The following is a 21,452-nucleotide window of genomic DNA, read 5'->3' as shown; positions in this document are numbered from 1 at the left end:
CTCTATGAGAAATAGGTCTCAATACATTTTTAGAAGTTTTTTCCAAGTTTTGGAAACACTAGGTTTTAGGTTTTGGAATCACTAGCTCGAAGAAACAAGTTTCCCACGAGTTTTGGGAACGCTAGGTTTTCAGTCCAAGAAACAAGTTTCCCACATGTAAGTGGATTTTCCAGTAACCCTACATTGACATCCCACATGTAAGCAAGATCGAAGCCGTTAGCTTATTAGCTTAGCTACATAATTAGAACTTCACACCTATCGGATCTGGATCATGTAAACATCAGATTTAGGACCCGAACCGTGGGTCACCGGAAAAGAGACACTCGTACCCAGCCCACCGCTCCCCCCCCCCTCCCCCCAACTCCTTCCGTCTCTCACCTTAGAGCGAGATCGCTCCGATCCGGCGAAAATGGCGAAGGCGCCACCGATGGTCGGCGGTGGTGGTGGGCTTGCAGTGGCGGCGGTGGCGTACGTGGCGGTGGATTACCTGAGGAACGTGTCTCCGTCGCTGCACTCGGCGCTGCAGCCCCTCCTCTGGGGAGTGCTCGCGGTGGCGGCCGTCGTCCGAGTGCCGTTCTATCGCCACTGGGACGCGGAGCTCCGAGCAGCGATCCCATTTGTCTTCTCCCTCGTCTTCATGCTCTCCGCACTCATCGTCGAGGCCCTTTCCGTGCAGTTTGTCACCGCCGTCCTCGGTCTCGACTGGCACAGGTAGGAGGGTACTTCTTCTCTCTCTCTCTCTCTCGGTAGTTCGGATCCAGAGTAACAGTGTGAGGAAGGAAACTGAAGATTATAGCGTGTTTGATTGGTGGAAATGAAGACTTATTCCATCAGACGGAGAATTCTGTTCTTTGAGTTACAGCAAAATACGGAATTCATATCCCACAAGGAAAGAAAAAGAGGTGCCGTTGAGCGATAGTTAAGTGTTTCACGATCAGCTTTTGTTGAATGTGGTCGGCACTCGTCATTGATCAGGATGAGATTATGATCCCATTGAATTGAGATTTAGTTGCATCAACCAAACATGCTTCTTGCTTCTGATATGAATAAACTGCAGCGAAAGTTTAAACTGGGTTTCAGCAAGCGATTATTTGTAATGGCTTGAAAATTTCAAGTGTCTTTCTTGTAGTGTGGACCTCTCACACTGTTGCTCTGTAAAATGACCATTCACAACATATAGGTGAGGTTGTTAAAAAATAGGTAGAGAGCAATATACTATGTATCGTATTCCTCTGCCCTTCATGTTAGCTTCTAGATTTCCACTGTGGTACTTGTTATATTACGGCATTGAACAAGAAATGAAACAGAATTTTGTAGGTTCTCTTGATTTTAAGAAGTGGTGAAATTGCTGCTAATGCTGCTATGTCCATTTTATTGGACATGCCATTAAAATGGTTGTTGGAAATGGAACTTGCATTGCAGTCCATAATCCAGTTTCCCAACTTATCCTAGTTTTCTGGATAAGTGGGTGCATCCACTTCCAAACATCTTTCTTATTTGGTTATGCATGATTAGATGTAATTTTGTAGTTTTTCATAATTTTGATAGGTGCAGTCTGTTACTACTGATTCCGCATACCCATCTTATTTGAAAAATCACTTGATTATACATTTCAATGTTCATTTTATGGCCTTGCATACTACAAGGTTGTCAAAACGAATGTGTTTTAAGGTTCTTTTGATGGTGGTGATAACATTCGTGGATCTCTAATATCATCTATTGGTTGGAGCTCTCTTCAGGAAAGTGTCTAAGCTGCCCGCCCTTTCTATAATGTTAGGCGAGGTGCCTTCCGCTGGTTTTCAGTTATGTTCAATGGCATTCTAGCTGTCTTCTTTAAATCCACAAGAGGGCTCAGGCATTGATGCGGCAAGGAGTGCCTGAAAATCCACAATTTCCTTTGCCAAGTGGGACAATACTTTGAAGCTGCTCAGGTTGAGGGAGCAAAAAGCAAAATAGTGCATTGACAACCATCTATCTAGCCAACAAAACCATACTGTAGTGGTTATCAGGACAACCTGAAAAATTATATCGCTAACATTATCAGCACATGGGTGGATGTAAATAAGGATTTGCAGGGGGCTTTCCTCTCTAAGAACATTTGTTTGTTGGCAATTCAAAAGCATGTAGGCCGATTTATGAGTATGTAACAAGATTCAACACTGCCACGCTGGTCATAACCAACATGGTTGTTTGAGGGCCATCTATTCTTATTCACTCATGGCCCTAAAGCAAGCTCTGATGGCAAGATGTCAATAACAAATAGGAAATAATGATGGAGTATCTTGTGGGGTTCCCTAGGAGGACAAATCCAAAGATGCTTCAAGGGAAATTGTGTCCACAGGGCACCACAAGAATTGTTAGGGACCATTCATAAGAAAACTTCTGTTAACACTTTTTTCTTATGAAACCAAATTGTTTTCTAGATGTGTTGGATTCTCTTCTAGGGTTTTGCTCCATGGCTTTCTCCTAAAGTTTTGTAATAGGACTCATAGGTTTAATGCTCTAATAGTTTGCAAAATTCATAGGTTAACAAAAGTGAAGATGTATCAATTCATGGACTTTGAATCCTCTGATTTCTTGTTCGTGTTAATATACTTTTCAAGAAAAAAAAGGGAACTGAACATAATATTTACCAATTGTAGAAACCCAAATTGTTCTAAGGAATTCCCAATGCATGCCTTGAATGGAAAATTAAGTCTTCAAATAAATGGTAATGCATTGTAGTACAATTTTCTACATTTTGTAATGATTAACAATAAAAGTTTCTTTTCTATGGTCATAACATGCAAGTACCTAGAACGTAGGAGATTGAGACTAAGTTCTCTTGATTTTGTGTGTTCATGAGTACCTAAAATGTGTTTTTCCCATATCACATGGTTTTATACTTCATTCATGGCTTGCATTTGTCACACTTACCTAAGACATTCAACCTTTACCCTGCTAGAAGCCAATCCGATAAACTTTACTTCCCTAATTGAATAAGTTATGCATGTTATTTCTTGAAACTCCTCGATATGACAACATTATTAAAGGTTAAAATATATCAATTTGTGGACTTTTGAATCCTTTGATTCCATGTTCAAGATGTGTAAATTTACCTTTCAAGAAAGAAAAGGAAACCAAACATAATATTTACCAATTGTAAAAACCATAATTGTTCTATCGGAGAATCCAATGCATGTCTCAAATGGAAAACAGATGTCTTTAAATCAATGATAATGCATTGTGTTACAAGTGTCATTTTCTACATTTTGTAATGATTAACTGTAAAAGTTTCTTTCTTTTATGGCAATGCATTCTTTTAGTACCCATCATTGATCTAGCCTATATAGAAATCAGATTCTCTGTGTAAGTCCTAAGTTTCCAACTCAGTAGAAGATGGGTGTTACTAGCCTTTATGGTTATCATTTTGAAGGTTTGCACCTCCCACCCCTTATCTTATCTGTCAAGATAGGATGCTGGTTACATGCATTTGTTATGAAGGGGATAAAGAGAAATGTTGAAAGTGTGTAGAAGTTCAGGCTTTTTACAGCATCATGTCAATTTTTTTCTGGACTTCTTGACTTTGCAAGTCACTTCTCTTCTCATACCTATCCATTTGGATGTTTTGTGAACAATTTTATTTTGTATTCTAAAGACTATTTCCATTAATAGATGATGAAATAATGAGAATGATATTTCCAAAGCGGCTTCCCATGTAAGTTTTTCCACTTATGCTAGGGGCATCGTGCAAAGAGGCATTTCCAAAGCTATTAAGGACTTTTTTTGCTAATTGGAGGATGATTTGCAAGCTTCATTCTACTGGCCTAATAATGATACCAAAGACCAAGGTTGCGAAGGCTATCTTGCACTTTGGACTTACAGCATGAGAGCTATTCTATCTGTGATTATCTGTTCTCACCAAGAAGCCTTCCTAAGTGGAAGAGATATCCATGAAAGTGTTTTACTAGCTCATGAGATTGTTGCTTTCCTAAACTTATATGTTATTTCTTCTTTGTGCTTAAAAATGGATTTGACTATGGCTTACAATAAAATTGAATGGGAGTTTCTTGAAAATTCCCTTACTAAATTAGGATTTCTTCATCAATGGGTTGTGAGCTATGTAACATGGATACTTCTAAATGGGCAACACGCCCGTGTCACACCCACACCAATATGGATGCGGCACTTGGACATGGTTTCCTTTGTGTTCAGGTAAAGTCAACTGCACTGAGGTCTATTTTTGTCCGAAAGTGGATTCCATTAACTCTAACCAAGTCCAGTTTTATTATATATAAATAAATAAATGCACTCACACACACACATATATATGCACCCTCTCGCCCAAGTTTTTTTGAATTGTTGTATTGCACCCTTCGCACCCACACCCTATTCACATTCGCATCTACACATGCATAGTGTGTAAGACTATGATGGGTGTTTCAACCAAGGTTGCCAGACTAGGAAGCGAAAGTGGGAAACCATATGAGAAGCGGAAGCAAGAAGCGAGATATTATAAAATTTATAGGAAGCAAGAAGTGAGAAATCAATTTGAAAGTGAAATGGAAATCAGAAAAAAATGATTTAAGAATCAAACAAGAAACGAAATGGGAATCGAATAAAAACTAAAATAAAAATTATTATTCCTAATTCCATGATTTTTTAGTATATATTAATTTTGTCAAAATCTAAAAATGATGGTTATCAATTTAGAGAAAGCACATGGTAAGTGAGAAGCGTGAGAAGAAGCATATAGAAAACATGAAAAAAAAAGCGTGAGAATACATATAGAAAGCATAGAAGAATCGTGTGGGAAGCATAGAAGAATCGAGATTCCCATCAAGTTTCGGAAGCAAGGAGTATCATGCTTCTGAGGTGAGTTTCCATCGTAGTCACAAATATTAGCATTGGCTATATCTCGACGAGGCTATTTATCATGATATTATAGGTTTGGTGATAAATCTCAGGAAAATCTTAGGGCTTAAAAAATATAAAAAAATAACAAAAATAAGTAAGAAAATATTATGTTTAGACAAAAAATACATAAATAATAAAAAAATAAGTAAAAAATGTAAAAGAAATAATAAAGACATATTTAAAATGTAAAAAATAAATAAAAACAATAAAACTAATTGATAATATTGTGATAATATCATGAAAATATCGTGATATTATCAAATTGGTGATATTTTCAATATATCGCAGTATTTTGCCTATACTATTGTTTGCTAAATTTACAGTGATAATATCGCGATATTTTGAAAATATCGCGGACATATGTGTGTTAAAATGTACCTATTATATATATATATATATAAATTCTGTATATTACATCAATACCCGATAGGGGTATTTTTGTAATTTCACAGTTGTTTTAGAAAACAACTATTTTTTCTTTTTTGAATAAATGTAATTTTTATTTTTTATTTTTTTCATTTCTTTTTTATTCTTTTTGAGGACCTAAAGGGGCTCCAACATAGAAGTCGTTGGAGCCCCCAACGGTCACAAATGTGACCGTTGGGGGCTCCCAACGACTCTATGGGAGCCCCCTTTTGGCTCTCCTTTTGAGGCTCTTTGGCCCTCCTTTTTCCTCCTCTTCCTCTTGTATAAATAGGGGTGATCCCCTTGTGTATTCTTATCTTGGAGAGCTTCTCTCTCTTTTCAATAAGAGGCTTTGTATATTGTTGCCTTCTTAAAGGCTTGTGCTTGTATTGTCCCTTCATGGACTTGTGATATTTTCTCTTTTGTTCATTGTTGTATGTGCTTGTATGCACTCTTTATATTTCCGCAATATCTCATTACATGGTATCAGAGCCACTCGATTCTTGAAGGAAAGGTGTGGTTCGTGTATCTCTTATTTTAGTGAACATCTTCTCACTTCTTGGCAACATCATGGAGACAAAGATTGATCTTTCTTTCAAGCTCAATGGAAAGAACTATATGATGTGGGCATCGGCAATGGAGAATAATCTCAAAGGAAAGAAGCTTTGGGGTTATGTCATGGGGACCGTTCCGGAACCTAAGCTTATGCTCACGAAGATGGAAGAAGATCAAGAAAAAGCTCTTGAGGGAGATGCTCGTCTCAAGGCCATTGAAAATCATCAAAAGGAAGTGGAAGATTGGGAAAGCAATCACGCAAAAATCCTTGCGTGGTTTATGAACAATGTGGAGCTTAAGGTATGTGCTAATATAGCTAAATTTCGTAGAGCCAATGAGACTTGGTCCTTTACGAGGGGTATGTATACCCAAAAGGATCTTGCAAGAGCATACTTCTTGCAAGAAAAGGTTAGAACCACCAAGCAAGGTGATTCTAGCATTCAAGACTACTATAGTGCCCTTAACCTACTATGGGATGAATTGGCTCTTTTAGAGCCAAAGTGGGTTTCTATGGAAGATGTTGATTTAAGACAAAAACAAATGGAACAAGAGCGATTGTTTCAATTTCTTTTTGGGCTACGTCCCGAATTTGAGCAAGTGAGATCCTCACTTCTCCATAGATCTATTTTTCCTCCTATTGAGGATGCTATTGCCGAAATCACTCAAGAGGAGACAAGGCTTGGCATGAGTAAGCATGTTGATGAAGTCCTTGCCGTATCCAAACCGGGTAACAATGTTAGAACCTATAAGCCTCCTCATTTTGGGAAACAAGGGAACTACAATGGAGGAAGAAAAATGATTGTTTGTCATTATTGTAATGAGCCGGGTCACATTAGACCCGCTTGTCCAAAGCTTATGGGAGCCTTCAAGCCTAAAGTAGCCTCTCTTGAAGAAACCACCACCAAAGAAGATGAAGGCAAAAACAATGACATTAAAGAAACTCTTGGACAAATATCTATGGCTCTCCAACAAATGCTAAAAGTTTCTTCCTCCACATCGGGTGCGGCCATTGCTTCAACATCATCACCCGGTACGTATTCTTGGATCTTTGATTCCAGAGCTTCTTTTCATATGACCCCTCATGAGAATGCACTTAGTGATGTTTGCATCAATTCAAAGGACTCTTGTGTCTCAACGGTCGATGAAACTTTTTTGAAAATTTCAAGTATTGGCTCTTTTAAAGATTCTCAAAATTTTTGTGTTCCAAAAGTAAGAGTTGTTCCCAAATTAAATTTAAACCTTTTTTCGGTTTCTCAAATTGCCGACCATGGATGTGAAATATCTTTCTCATCTAATGGTTGCTTTGTGCAGGATCTCCGGTCCGGGAAGCGGATTGGGCAAGGCCATAGAAAGGGAGACCTCTATTATATGGACCATCTTGATCTCCCTACAAATTTTTTTTGTTCTTATGTCCAAGAAAAAAATATGGAAACTTGGCATAAAAGACTTGGTCATCCAAGTTATTTCAAAATGTATCTCTTTCCTTTTGGAAACAAATTTTGTAAGGAAAAAGAAATTAATTGCAAAGATTGCATTTTTGGAAAAATGAAGTCTATTCCTTTTCCAACTAGATCTTTTTTCTCATCAAGGCCTTTTGAATTGGTGCATTCGGATGTTTGGGGTCCTTCTCCGGTTATGTCTAAAGGGGGCTATTCATATTATGTTACGTTTATTGATGACTTTACTCGGTATGTTTGGATTTATTTCCTTAGTCATAAGTCGGAAGTATTTACTTTCTTTAAAGATTTTCATAAAAAGGTTCAAAATCAATTTCAAAGTAACATATCTATTTTAAGATCCGATTCCGGTGGTGAATACTTATCTCACGAATTCCAAAACTATTTAAACCAAAATGGCATTTGTCATCAAAAGTCATGTCCTAGGACTCCTCAACAAATTGGCCTAGCGGAAAGGAAACATAGGCACATTATAGAAACCGCTAGAACATTACTTGTGTCTAGAAATATTCCAAAAAAATTTTGGGCGGAAGCCGTTCTTACCTCAACCTATCTAATCAATAGAATGCCCTCTTCTAAGTTAAAAAATGCTTCTCCCTATGAGAAACTCTTTAAGTTTTCACCCGATTTTAATCGACTTCGTATTTTTGGTTGCAAATGTTTTGTCCTACTACATAAAAGGGATAAGTTATCTCCAAAAGCAATTGAATGTGTATTTTTTGGATATAGTGAAAATAAAAAAGGGTATAGATGTTATGATTTTAAGAATGATAAACTATATGTTTCAAAAGATGTAACATTTCTCGAAGAAGAAAACGGTTTTGATAAAATAGAAGAGACAAATGAAATCGATTATATATTCTTATATGATCTTATTGATGACATACAAGAAGATTCTCTTGAAAACATAGATGACACTCACGAGGTATCCCCTCTAGACATAACACTCTCAAATGATAGTAATTCAAATACAAATGTTCATGATAGCGATGCCAATATAAATGTTTACTCAAGAAGAAATCAAGAAAAATCTATTAGTGCCCTCGAAAAATACTCTCAAATTTCCGAATCCATTGAGGAACCACAAGTTAGGCATTCTTCTAGAATATCAATACCCCCAAATAGGTTTGTCTCCTATGACTCTTTAACTCCCAACTATCGGGCATGTTTGATAACTCTACACTCTTATTTTGAACCAGCTCACTATAATCAAGCTAAATCTATACCTCATTGGGTTGAAGCAATGCAAGTTGAACTAAATGCTTTAAAAAAGGCCAATACCTGGGAAGTAGTTGATCTACCCTCACACAAAAAATCTATTGGTTGTCGTTGGGTCTTCAAAGTTAAAACTAAAAGCGATGGCTCTTTAGAACGATATAAAGCCAGATTGGTTGCTAAGGGATACTCCCAAGAATATGGTATTGATTACGAAGAAACATTCGCCCCCGTAGCTCGTATGACAAGTGTCAGAACCTTAATAGCTGTCGCATCAACCAAAAAATAGCCTATTTATCAACTTGACGTAAAAAATGCTTTTTTAAATGGAAGTTTAAGTGAAGAAGTTTATATGGATCCACCACCCGGAATAAATATTAAGCAAGGTCAAACACTTCGGCTTTTAAAGGCATTATATGGTCTTAAACAAGCCCCTAAGGCTTGGTATGATCGTTTTAGTGATATCATGATAAAATTAGGATTTCATTCTTGTTATACTGACACTGCTCTTTTTGTTAAAAATGCAGGTTCTAGTATCGTAATTTTGTTGCTTTATGTTGATGATATGATTATCACTGGAAATGATCAAAGTAGTATTATTAATGTTAAAAATATGTTAAAAGATAATTTTGATATGTTTGATTTAGGTTTTCTCAGATATTTTCTTGGAATTGAGGTTGCATATTCTCCTAGAGGATATATTTTGTCACAGATGAAGCTTGCTGCAGATATATGTTCTAAGTCTGGGATTTCTGATGATAAGAAGGTAGAGACTCCCGAGGTTATTAATGCCAAATTGCGGTTAGAGGATGGGGTTCTTCTGGAAGATCCTACACCGTACAGACAACTCATTGGGTCTCTTACATATTTAACCATCACCAGATCAGATATCACTCATGCGGTTCACTCAGTCAGTCAATTTTAGTATGCTCCTACAACCGTGCATATGAGTGCGGTTCTCCGAATCATCCACTACATTCGGAATACCATCAATAAAGGGCTATTTCTATCCTCCTCTTCCCCTTTGAATCTTCTTGCTTATACTGATGCAGATTGGGGAGGTAATCCCAATGATCGAGTCTCAACTACTGGTTTTTGTGTCTTTTTAGGGGACTCATTGATTGCCTGGCGATGCAAGAAGCAGCAGAAAGTTTCACTATCATCCACTGAAGCTGAGTACCGGGCAATGGCAACCACAACAATGGAACTTGTATGGCTTCGCAGTTTGCTTAAAGATATGGGAGTTGATATTACTGAAGCCTCAAAGCTGTGTTGCGACAATAAGAGTGCCATCTATATTGCGAGCAATCATACTTTTCATGAACGTACGAAACATATCGAAATGGATTGCCACTATGTTCGTGACGAATTTTTACGAGGAACTATTGCTCTGCCATATGTCACTTCAGAATATCAGTTGACAGACTTCTTCACTAAAGCTCTTCCGGCTCCTCGCTTCATGTTTCTTCTCGGCAAACTTTCCGTCATTCCCCCGTAAAGTTTGAGGGGGGGTGTTAAAATGTACCTATTATATATATATATATATATATATATATATATAATTTCTGTATATTACATCAATACCCGATAGGGGTATTTTTGTAATTTCACAGTTGTTTTAGAAAACAACTATTTTTTCTTTTTTGAATAAATGTAATTTTTATTTTTTATTTTTTTCATTTCTTTTTTATTCTTTTTGAGGACCTAAAGGGGCTCCAACATAGAAGTCGTTGGAGCCCCCAACGGTCACAAATGTGACCGTTGGGGGCTCCCAACGACTCTATGGGAGCCCCCTTTTGGCTCTCCTTTTGAGGCTCTTTGGCCCTCCTTTTTCCTCCTCTTCCTCTTGTATAAATAGGGGTGATCCCCTTGTGTATTCTTATCTTGGAGAACTTCTCTCTCTTTTCAATAAGAGGCTTTGTATATTGTTGCCTTCTTAAAGGCTTGTGCTTGTATTGTCCCTTCGTGGACTTGTGATATTTTCTCTTTTGTTCATTGTTGTATGTGCTTGTATGCACTCTTTATATTTCCGCAATATCTCATTACAATGTGACTATGTTTTTTGGGAAGTGTGCCTCCCATCTATCTAAGAAACTTTCCGTAACTCTGGTTTTAACTGCTTCTTTTTTATACTTATTTGTAACGACCCCAACTCCTACTTTTGAAAAATGCAGAATAATTTTTTTTTTCTAAGAGTCGCGAAAAACTTCCCAGAGACCTGGGGTCCTTACAGTTCCAATTTCAGTTGGATAACCACACACCACAAAACAACTTACATTTATCAATCATAACCAATCCAGTGAACTCTTTTATTAATGAATCAATAAGAGTAATATGTTCAATGTCAAAAGTGAAATATCAATTTGCAGGAAATCAGAAGAACTAAAAGAAAACACAAGTAGAGCCACTCTGTCCGTAAGTGAAGCCGTCTGAAACAAATGTGACCTCGTATCCCTCAGAAGCGAGTCGACTTCACTGATCACCTGTGCCTGGGAAAAACCAATAAAATAAGAGGGTCAGAAATCTAAAAAATTCTGCGTACAGGTTTCCCTAATGAATCAGATAAGAAAAAGAGCATAAATAAGATTCATGTAATATTTTGAGGAATACGATTATACTCAATTCCTAAGTCGATTAACCATTCATGCATAATTAAACATTAAACAGGAGGGAACACGAAATATGTAACATTGATCACAACTTTATCAATAAGGCAATTAAATGCAAAAGAGTTCAACATCATACAATGATCAACATAAATGACCAAGGGAACAGGTAAACATGCATGAACTAATGCATAGCAAGAATATGCATGATTTATGTGCAATGCATGAACCATTTATTATTTTCCATTTAAGTTTTCCTCTTTTCATATGCATGTCCTATTAAATGCACACAATCCTTAAGTTCCTCTTTTTAATTTATCATTGCCCGCGGATACACCAAACGGGTACAATCCCCGAGGTCAAGTAGGGTTCCCGGGGTAGCTTCACACACAATTTGTATTTTATTACCGGGTTCCAAACTTGGCCTTCGACCGATATCAGGAAACAACACCATCCATCGGAACCTTGGAAAACAGCATCATCCATCGGAACCTTGGAAAACAACATCCAAAGTCGGGGACACCATGGAAAACAGCATCCACTGGCGCCACTTTCTTGGTATACCAAAACAAACTCACAGTTGTGACTAACACACCACTCCCGGGTAAAGTGGCGGATTCTCCCTAAAACCGTGGCTAGGAGAAGAACCTCAATATCGGGTTCAGGGGCAACAACGCACACGGAGTTTTTGTATCCTCACAGTCTCCCCAAGACCGGATATCTAAGATTCTCATACTCCAGATGAGATATCCCAGAATGTATATTACACTGTTCTTTATTCATTATATTTTTAATTAAGTCCATTTCTTTAAGTTTGCCATGCATATGCAAAAGTAAAGTGAAAATCCCGCATCCGCCCTTGCAGGGACCCATTCGGGACTCCAGCCCGTATAAACCAATAGAACAGTATAGTAATGTGCCAAACCATCTTATGTGGTTTAAGTGATGCATTTAAAACATAAGTGAAAGAAAACCAAACCCACGACTCTCCAGGCCGATGATGGTTCATTTAGGCCATCGATGCATCACATAATAAAACCAAGTAGTGTTTACCCATAACATTATGCCCATAATGCCAAAAGCATATGCACTCATGCAATCATAACTCGATTATATGCATGTCGTTTATCAAACAGATGCATTTCCTCTATGTGTGTGTCACCTACATCACATACAGATATAAATCAAAGTAACTTCTTTGAATGTGTGAGTGCATAACTCAAGTATTCTTACCCAAGAAGAATTACCAATAACCAAGTCATGCTCACATTCCAGGTTTCACAACTAGTATGATGATAAGCAAAACAACATTTCCATAATTACTGGCATAGACATTAATCAATTATGCTACCAAGAAATTTAACAATCATGAAGCAAATGACCACTTACACATGAGTAAAAATAATATAACCATGCAAAGCTGAACTAACACAGATATAATGTAGTCTTATTTGAGAAGCAAGGACCCAACCAATATATTGAAACCAAATTAACAATATAATCAACACTTAACTAAATTTGTATATTAAACATAAACTCAATCATTTCATATATCGAAACATAGGCAACTTATGAATAATCAGATCAATAGAGAAATCAGATAACCAAAAGCTTCATAAGACATTAATTGAAAACTTGAATATATATAAATATATATATATCTTGATTGTGATCTACCCATCCTAATGTAAAACAGGATTAAGGACAGGGCAGTAGACTCATTCAGGAGCCCCCTCCACAGATCAACCCGAAATCCAAACCCATCTTTCCCTTGAATTTCAGTCGTACACTTGGTTCTGACATACCCAGCAAGAGCTCGGTTCAAACCGACTCTTGTGCTCAGCTGGACATGTACCATAAACAGATGTAGTATAAGAGAACTTTAACTCTGTATAGATACAGAACTACATAAGTAGTCAATTTAAATCCATGTCCACCATGCTAACCCCAAAGAATTCAAGGTATTTTATAATCAGATATACTGAAAAGGAAATCTACTCATGGACATAGGTCTGAGTTTATTCACAAATTTAACCACGTAAATCTTTTAACATGCTGTCCACTATATCAGCGATTAAGTCCTGGAATCAACACATCGACTTCAGGAAACTTTAACTGCAACCCTGAATACATATACATGTACATGCTGACCCACGTGTGTGTATATATATAAATATATATATATATATAATATATATATATATATGTATCAAAATTTGTATGTGGACAGACCTATTTCAATAAACACACAAAAGTTCTACATACCGGGAGTTATTACTACTGGTCATTGAGAGCAGCCCAAAAGATTGGCATTTAACAGACTTCTCTATGTGTTTTTCAACAAATATATATATATATATATATACCAGTGCAAATTGAAAAGGACCAATCTAATATTTCATTATATTTTTCAGCCTCAAAAAGTATATCAGATCACAATAGTGTACCATCCAGCATGTCTGCAATTTATCTTAGTTGTTTTCCACAGGTAACACCATGAACGAATATGTACTTTCAGAAATTGTCCATAAAATTTCCAGACTTCGGAATATAGCAAGTGTTAAGCCGATTCCAATACTTATTAAGACTACATAGGTTTTAAAGCAACATCAAATGACCATTAAACAAACAAAGATTTATCTAGATGAAAATTCAATAGAAAACATAATGCATATGCCAGTTAATAAACTGGGGCTCATTCAGTTGGACATCAGACAACAAGAAAAAAAAATCAATGTATTCATAACCTAATCATGAACTCCCAACAAAACAAGTGATACCCAACTTATATTAAATCACCGATCTAATTTAAAAATTAGTTTTACACCCAGGAACCCGATTCTTAATGGTTTCAAAAAGCCATCCTGAAACCCTAACCCATTCGAGCTGAAAACTTCCCTTGCTTGCTGAAAATAACTCCTTCTCAAGGAGCATGTGAAAAATTCACACTTTAACTCCCGGTAATTCGTCCCACCGAAAGCCGAAAACCACAGAATATCAAAAATGAGATTTCCCAAAATTTTTTACATAAGATCCAGTTCATACTCATTTTCTCACCCGATTTCAAAAGAGGAAGAGCCCGTACCTTTGAAATCGGTGTTTGGGGTTGTTGCCGTGAGAGAAAGAGCTACTCCACCGCCCTCGACTGCTCCGGTGTCGTGGTGGTTGCACGCAAGGGGAAAGACAACAAAAGGGGCTGCCGTGGCCTGCGGTGGCTGCAGCCTTCCGGCGATCTTCCACCTCCCCAATGCTCGCCCACACGAGAGAGAGAGAGAGAGAGAGAGAGAGAGAGAGAGAGAGAGAGAGAGAGAGAGAGAGAGAGAGAGAGAGATGGGAATCGGGGAAAGAGACCTACTTGGGACCCCTTTTGAAGAGGAAGGCCCGACGAAATCGGAGCCCTCTTCCCTCCAGCGGCTGCGCTTCAAGCCCCCCTTTCTTTCCTTCCGGCGATTTCGGTTAGGGTTCTCTCTCAGAACCCTAACCCCCCCCTCTTTCATCCTTTGTTTCAAACATATCGGGCAACCCTTATCGGGTTGCCCTTTACTTTCTTTAAAAGGGCTGCTACAGGGTCACGGGGTGGGGCTCAGGTCCGGACCCGAGACTCGTGACCCGACTCTAATCTGTATGGATCCACAAGTTGGATCCGAATGGATCCAACTGTGGATCCTGGGATAAGTTTTAAAATTTAAAATTTTATTTAATTTGCATTTCATAAAATTTTAACCCCCAACAATATGGATCCGCAAGTTGGATCCAAGTGGATCCAACTGTGGATCCTCGAGTTTGCTATATATATATATACATATATATATGTATATTTCTATTTTATTAATAATATTACTATTATTTATTTATGAGTATACACATATATATATATATTTAGATATATATAAATATATACATATGTATATGGATCCGGTATATGGATCCCATACCCATCTACGCATCCCTATTGAATGATTATTCTCCGAATTATTAAATAAATTAAAAATTATTGTACTTATACGTATATATCAAATTTACGAGGTAAATGTATGCGGAAAACCCCTTTATGGGTCCTGGATCTGAAATTTGGATCCAGGCCCAATTTGCAAAATTTTATAATCGGGTTTTACATTATTAATGGTAGCTGAAGAAATTCATTTTGGAACACCAGTGGATTAGCTGGGGACCATTTGTCCACTTAACAGAAGATTGTTTTCTGTTGAGAAGAAGGGAGATCTCACTATTCCTAAGTGTTCCAGGGATGTTAACATATCACATCTTTTCTTTGCTGACAATACCTTGTTCTTTTGCATGGCAAATGATCAGTCTATTACTTGCCTTAAGAACATCTTTGTAGTTTTTGAATCAAGTGCTAACATGAAATCAATGGGTAGAAGTCAACAATCATCTCTATCCATATGAGCCCGGAAGACACAGAGATTTTGCAGTCTTATGTGCTGGCTGATGGGTTCTTTTCCATTAAAATATCTTGGGCTATCACTTTTCCAAGGAAAACTAGAGGAGGGCCATTGTGTATATGTTGTAGAGAGAGTTCGAAGGAAAATTGGCAGCTAGGAAGTGGGATTTTTATCGCATGCAACAAAAGACTCTTATTAAAGCATGCTTGATAGCATCCCTATGTTCTGGTTCTTGGTCTTCAAAATCCCTAATGACATTATTCATGCTGTTGAACACTTCACAATTTTTCGTGTAGTAGAAGTGATGTTCCGATTAAGGGCCATGTTGTTAAATGGGACAGCCTGTCTACCAAAGGATGAAGGTGGAGTATGTAAACAAGGCTAAGTTGGCCTAACTTATGATAGATGTGGTTAACAAATCTAGTTTATGGACAATGTTTATTCTGTGAAAATATCTTCATATGAGGAGATATGGTCCCTTAAATATACTAGTTGAGGATGATATGGTTGGAAGGAATTGGTGTGGACATGGAAAGAGATCAACAAGTACATACAAGAGGATGTTGGAAATGGGAAAGGAGTTAAGTTTCAGTTAGATCCTTGGAATGGATCTTCTTGTGCAGGTTATTTGTACTACTAATGTGTTATCAGAATCTTATTTCAGTTGAGAAGGGTTTAAGCACTTCTTACAAGGACATGCCACCTCCACAGTAATAGCTCATTTGTGGGGTAACAATTGCAACTTACGGGGTTTAGAGAAGACACTTTGCTTTGGAAAGGTCTGAACATTTACATGGCATGTAGGAAAGAAATTTGGAGCACAATCAGAATTAAGCATCATGTTGATTCTTGGAAAATAACATCTAGTGCAAAGGGCATATCACAAGGCCTTCTTTGTTCTTGTGCCTTGCAGTTAACTACAAGATCTTAACCCATGACCATATTCAGAACAAAAGTATTCAACTGCTTAACTGGTGCCACATGTGCATAAGGTACAGAGAAACTATTCATCACGTTCATTTCTTGTCCTCTTGATGCCAATGTTTGAAACTACTTTCTGATAGATTCATGGTGAGGAGAACACTGTGCACTATGGTCAATGAATTTAAGTGGTGGCTCAGTTACAATCATAAATAGAATTGCACTTAGAAATCTTGGAACATGGTGTTCCATCTGGCCATTTGGAATATTTGGTTGGTGCACAATAAAGTTGTTCATGAGGAGTTGAATGTAAACTCAAAAATGCTTTAGAAGATCATATGGGTGTCATATATTGAAAATTTCAAAAATATTGGCAACAAAATAAGAAGCATATTATTTATTTATGGAATAAAGGTGTCCCTTACCTGAGAAATTCTTCTACCTTAGGAGCAACAAAGTTATAGCATTTGCTTGCGGAGAACTGTGGGATGGATGTGCTTTTCTTATCATGGATGATTTAAATATCAATCATGTGCAGTTAGTTACAACAATGATTTTACTCTATCCAGAGTTGGCAGTAATTCAGGGAATTAATCAGATTATTCTGCATTTGTAAAACCCAATCTACAGACTAATATCTAAGCTGCAGGCTTTCACCATTTTATCAATGATACAGGTCATGTTCAATCGACCTTTTTATCATTTTATGCTTCCAAGTGATTTGACATGAAACTGTTAAAATATATGGATCCTATATATACATATATATTTATATGTATATCTTTTGTAATGCCCACTAGGGGTAATTTTGTCTTTTCATCCATTTGTAAATAGACATGTCCATTAGGGACATTTTTGTATTTTTATATTTTTGTTTTTCTTATTTTCTTTTTATTGATTAAAGGGATAAAAAGGGAATTCCCTTAAGAGTCGTTGGGACTCTCCCCAACAGTCACATTTGTGACTGTTGGGGAGCTCCGAACCACTCTTCTAGGATTGAGTTGTGTATAAAGGGGTCTTCTCCCCTTCTCTCTTCAATGCTTTTTCAAGCATTTCAATAATAGATTCCTTATTATTTTAAGTTCTCTCTTCTCCCTTGTGTGTGTTTGGTGTTTGCCCTTTGTGGCATATTGTATCTTGTCCATTAGAGACATTGTGCTTATGTGATTATGCCTTTTTGTAGTCGCTTTATAACATTGTTTTTTGTCACTTGTATTTCATTATATGGTATTAGAGCCCCTAGGTGTTTGAATACTCTTGGGACTTCTTTCTTTTGTGTTTGAGTGTGATTAAACTTCACACTCTTGTTCTTCTTCAACTCTTCCTCAATAGCGGACAAAGATGCAAAGATTGACCTCTCATTCAAATTGAATGAGACCAACTATAGAATGTGAGTGGACGCTATAGAGAACAATATCAAAGGTAAGAAACTTTGGGGATATGTATGTGGAACCGTTCCGGAACTACAATTTAAGCTGACCAAGAAGGAAGGGAATAAAAAAAAAACTTTGGGTGATGAGGAAAAAGCCAAAGCTATTGAAAAATACCAATCCAAAGTTGAAGATTGGGAAAGTGTGCATGCCAAAATATTGGCATGGTTCATAAATAATGTGGAGCTCAAGAATTGTGCTAATTTAGCCAAATTTAAGAAGACAAATTAAATATGTTTTTTATGAAAGGTATGCATACTCAAAAGGATCTTGCTAGGCATTTCTTTTTACAAGAAAAGGTAAGGGGAACCAAGTAAGGGGATAAGAGTATTAGAGACTATTATATTAGTCTATCTCTTTTATGGGATGAGCTTGCTCTCCTTAAACCATAATGAGAAGGAAGTGCTATTGCCATGAGGCAAGAGCAAATAGAGAGAGAAAGATTTTTTCAATTTATTCATGGGCTTCATTATGAATTTAAACTAAGAGAAACCCTTTTTCTTAGGGCTTTTACTCCTCTTCGTGAAATTATTGCTGATCTATGGCAAGAAGAAACTCGCTTGGCTCTTAAAAAAGACTTTGATGAGGTCCATGCGGTATCTAAATCGGGAAATAACATGAAGACATATAAACCTTCTCACTTTTGAAAAAATAACAATGGTAAAGAAAAAAAAATAATTTATCACCATTGTAATGAACTAAGACATCTTAGATACGATTGTCCCAAGCTTAAAAAGGTGGCTTTTGTTGGAGATAGTCCAAACAATTCAAGTGAGGAATTAATAAGAGATGGAGACATAAAGGACTCCATTGATCAACTTACGGAAACTCTCCAACAATTCATGAGAAACAACTCTTTCACACCTTTCACCTCTGGTGCCGCGATCTCATCAACTCCCGGTATGTCCTTTTGGATCCTTGATTCAGGTGTTTTTTTTTATATGACTCCAAATGCATCTCTTTTATCCAAACCAACTCTTAATTCTTTTAAATCATTCGTTTCCACGGTCGATGAAACATCATTATATGTTAAAGGGATAAAAAACCTTGAACAAATTTTAAGCAAAGACAAAGAATTTTACATTAAAAAAAATAGAATTATTCCAAAACTTAACTTTTTTTTTTTTCATTTTTTAAATAACTGATTTTGGATGTAGTGTCTCTTTTTCACCTACCAATTGTTATGTGCAGGATTTCTGATTCGGGAAGCGGATTGGGCAAGGCCATAAAAGAGAAGTCCTATATTACATGGATTTTTTGTCTTTGCCATCCAAATCATTTTATAATCATGTCTAATCTAAATATATTATCACCTGACACAAAAGGCTTAGTCATCCTAGTGTCTCTAAGGGTCCTTCGGTTGGATCATGCAGAAACGCTTTCTCAGGAGAACCTGAGAAAGCGATTCTAATAGCTTGAAATCTCATGTTTAACCAAACATGAGATTTTAGGCAATTCGTGATTTCGAATCATTCTGATTCGAAATCATGGCAACTCGTGAGATTCTAAATCTCACGGGTTGCCTTGAGATTTATAATCAGAATGATTTGAACTCATTTTGATTCTAAATCCCGTCGAGTTGAGGCACCCGAATGTACCCTAAGTTGTATCTTTTTCCTTTTTTAGAAAAAATTGTAATAAAAAAGAATTTACATGCAATGATTGTATTCTTGAAAAAATGCATTCTCTTCTTCCTTATCCATATAACAACTTTATTTCTAAGAGACCATTTGAATTAGTGCATTTGGATGTATGGAGACCGACACTTGTTATGTCTAAAGAAGGATATTCATATTATATTGTCTTTATTGCTGATTTCAATAGATATACTTGAGTTTACTTTATTAAAAACAAATTCGCTGTTTTTTATAGTTTTAAAAAATTTCATATCCTTATTCAAAATCAATTTCAAAATAATAGTCATTTTTAGACCTGATTCCGGAGGCGAATACATGTCAAATGAATTTCAAAACTACCTTAAATAAAACGACATTATTCATCAAGGATCTTATCCTAAAACTCTTCGTATTTCTAAAAATGTTCCAAAAAACTTTTGGGCCGAAGCCGCTCTTTCTGCAATTTATCTTATAAATACGATGCCATTCTCATCCTTAAAAAATGTTTCTCCCTTTGAAAAATTATTCAAAAATATCTTTGGATTTCAAAAGATTAAGATTTTTTTGTTGTAAATGCTTTGTTCTTTTTCAAAGACAAGATAAACTTTCACCAAAAGCTCTGGAATGCGCTTTTATTGGCTATGGTGAAAATAAAAAGGGATATAAGTGTTATGTTGTTAAAAATAACAAACTTTATATTTCAAGAAATGTGACTTTTCTTGAAGAACAAAATGGATTTGAATCTCAAAAATCCAAGGAAGAGGTTGATTATTCTTTTCTCTTTGACTTATTACCTAGAAATGAGTCTAAAGATTTTAATAATACTATTTGTGATAATGTTTGTGAAGACAATTCTCATCAAAATGATGATTCTCACAATGATAATCCCAATGATACCATGTGTATACTCAGTGAGAGGGAAATGAACATCAAAATACTTTTGACATATACTCACAAAACATTTCATTAGAAGACCAAGTAGAAGAATCCCTACCTAAGCGATCTTCTAGGAGTAGTAGACCTCCTCAAAAATTTGTATCATGTGATTCCTTTTTCCCAAATTATAGAACTTGTCTAATGATGATCCTTTCCTATCATGAGCCTTCCAACTTTAAAGAAGCCAAGCAGCATCCTCATTGGATTGATGCTATGAAACTTGAATTAGAAGCACTTAACAAAACCAACACTTGGACAATTATAGGTCTCTCTTTAGGAAAAAAGGCTATTGGATGTAGATGAGTTTATAAAGTCAAAACTAAGAGTGATGGGTTATTAGAAAGATATAAAGCTAGGTTAGTTGCTAAAGGGTATGCACATGAATATGAAATTGATTACGAGGAAACCTTTGCTCTGGTTGCTAGAATGACTAGTGTAAGAACTTTAATAGCCTTAACATATATTAAACAATGGCCTATCTACCAATTAGACGTCAATAATGTTTTTTTAAATGGAGACTTTTATGAAGAAGTCTATATGGATTGAGATTGAGAAAGAAAAAAATCTTAAACTTAATAAAGCTTTTTATAGTCTGAAACAACTCCAAAAGCTTGCTATGATCGTTTTAGTAAAGTTGTTCTATATAGTTGTTTTACTTTTTGTTATATTGATACTGCTCTTTTTGTTAAGAATACAAGTGATCACATAACTATTTTATTGTTATATGTTGATATGATCATCACTAAGAATGATAAAAAAGGGCAAATTGTTTATTAAAAATGTTCTTAAAAACAATTTTGATATGTCTGACCTTGGATTGTTATAATATTTTTTAAGGATTGAAGTTGCATATTCTCCTCGAAGATAATCTTTGTCTTAAATGAAGCTTGCATCAGATATTATTGTCAAGTCTAGCTTAACTGACGAAAAGAAAGTGGCGACTACATAAATAATCAATGCCAAGATAAAAGTCGATGATGAAACTCCTTTAGAAGATCTCACTCCTTATTGT

General features: G+C 36.3%; 1 protein-coding gene across 1 annotated transcript in view; it reads left to right on the top strand.

Annotated features, from left to right (window-relative positions):
- The first annotated feature begins 380 nt into the window (after positions 1-380).
- The window catches only part of LOC149847117 (Sphingomyelin synthetase family protein), a 28,435-nt gene continuing 7,363 nt past the window's right edge, over positions 381-21,452 (top strand). The window contains exon 1 of the mRNA XM_089998301.1: positions 381-711. Coding sequence (XP_089854427.1) covers positions 410-711 — 302 coding nt within the window. The 5' untranslated portion in view covers positions 381-409. The remainder of the gene's footprint in view (positions 712-21,452) is intronic.

This window comes from Nuphar pumila, chromosome 2, assembly GCF_984573655.1.
Source record: "Nuphar pumila chromosome 2, dmNupPumi1.hap1.1, whole genome shotgun sequence".
NCBI classification, from domain to species: domain Eukaryota; kingdom Viridiplantae; phylum Streptophyta; class Magnoliopsida; order Nymphaeales; family Nymphaeaceae; genus Nuphar; species Nuphar pumila.
Note: the sequence above shows the minus strand (reverse complement) of the source record. Positions and strands in the feature narration are given on the sequence as shown.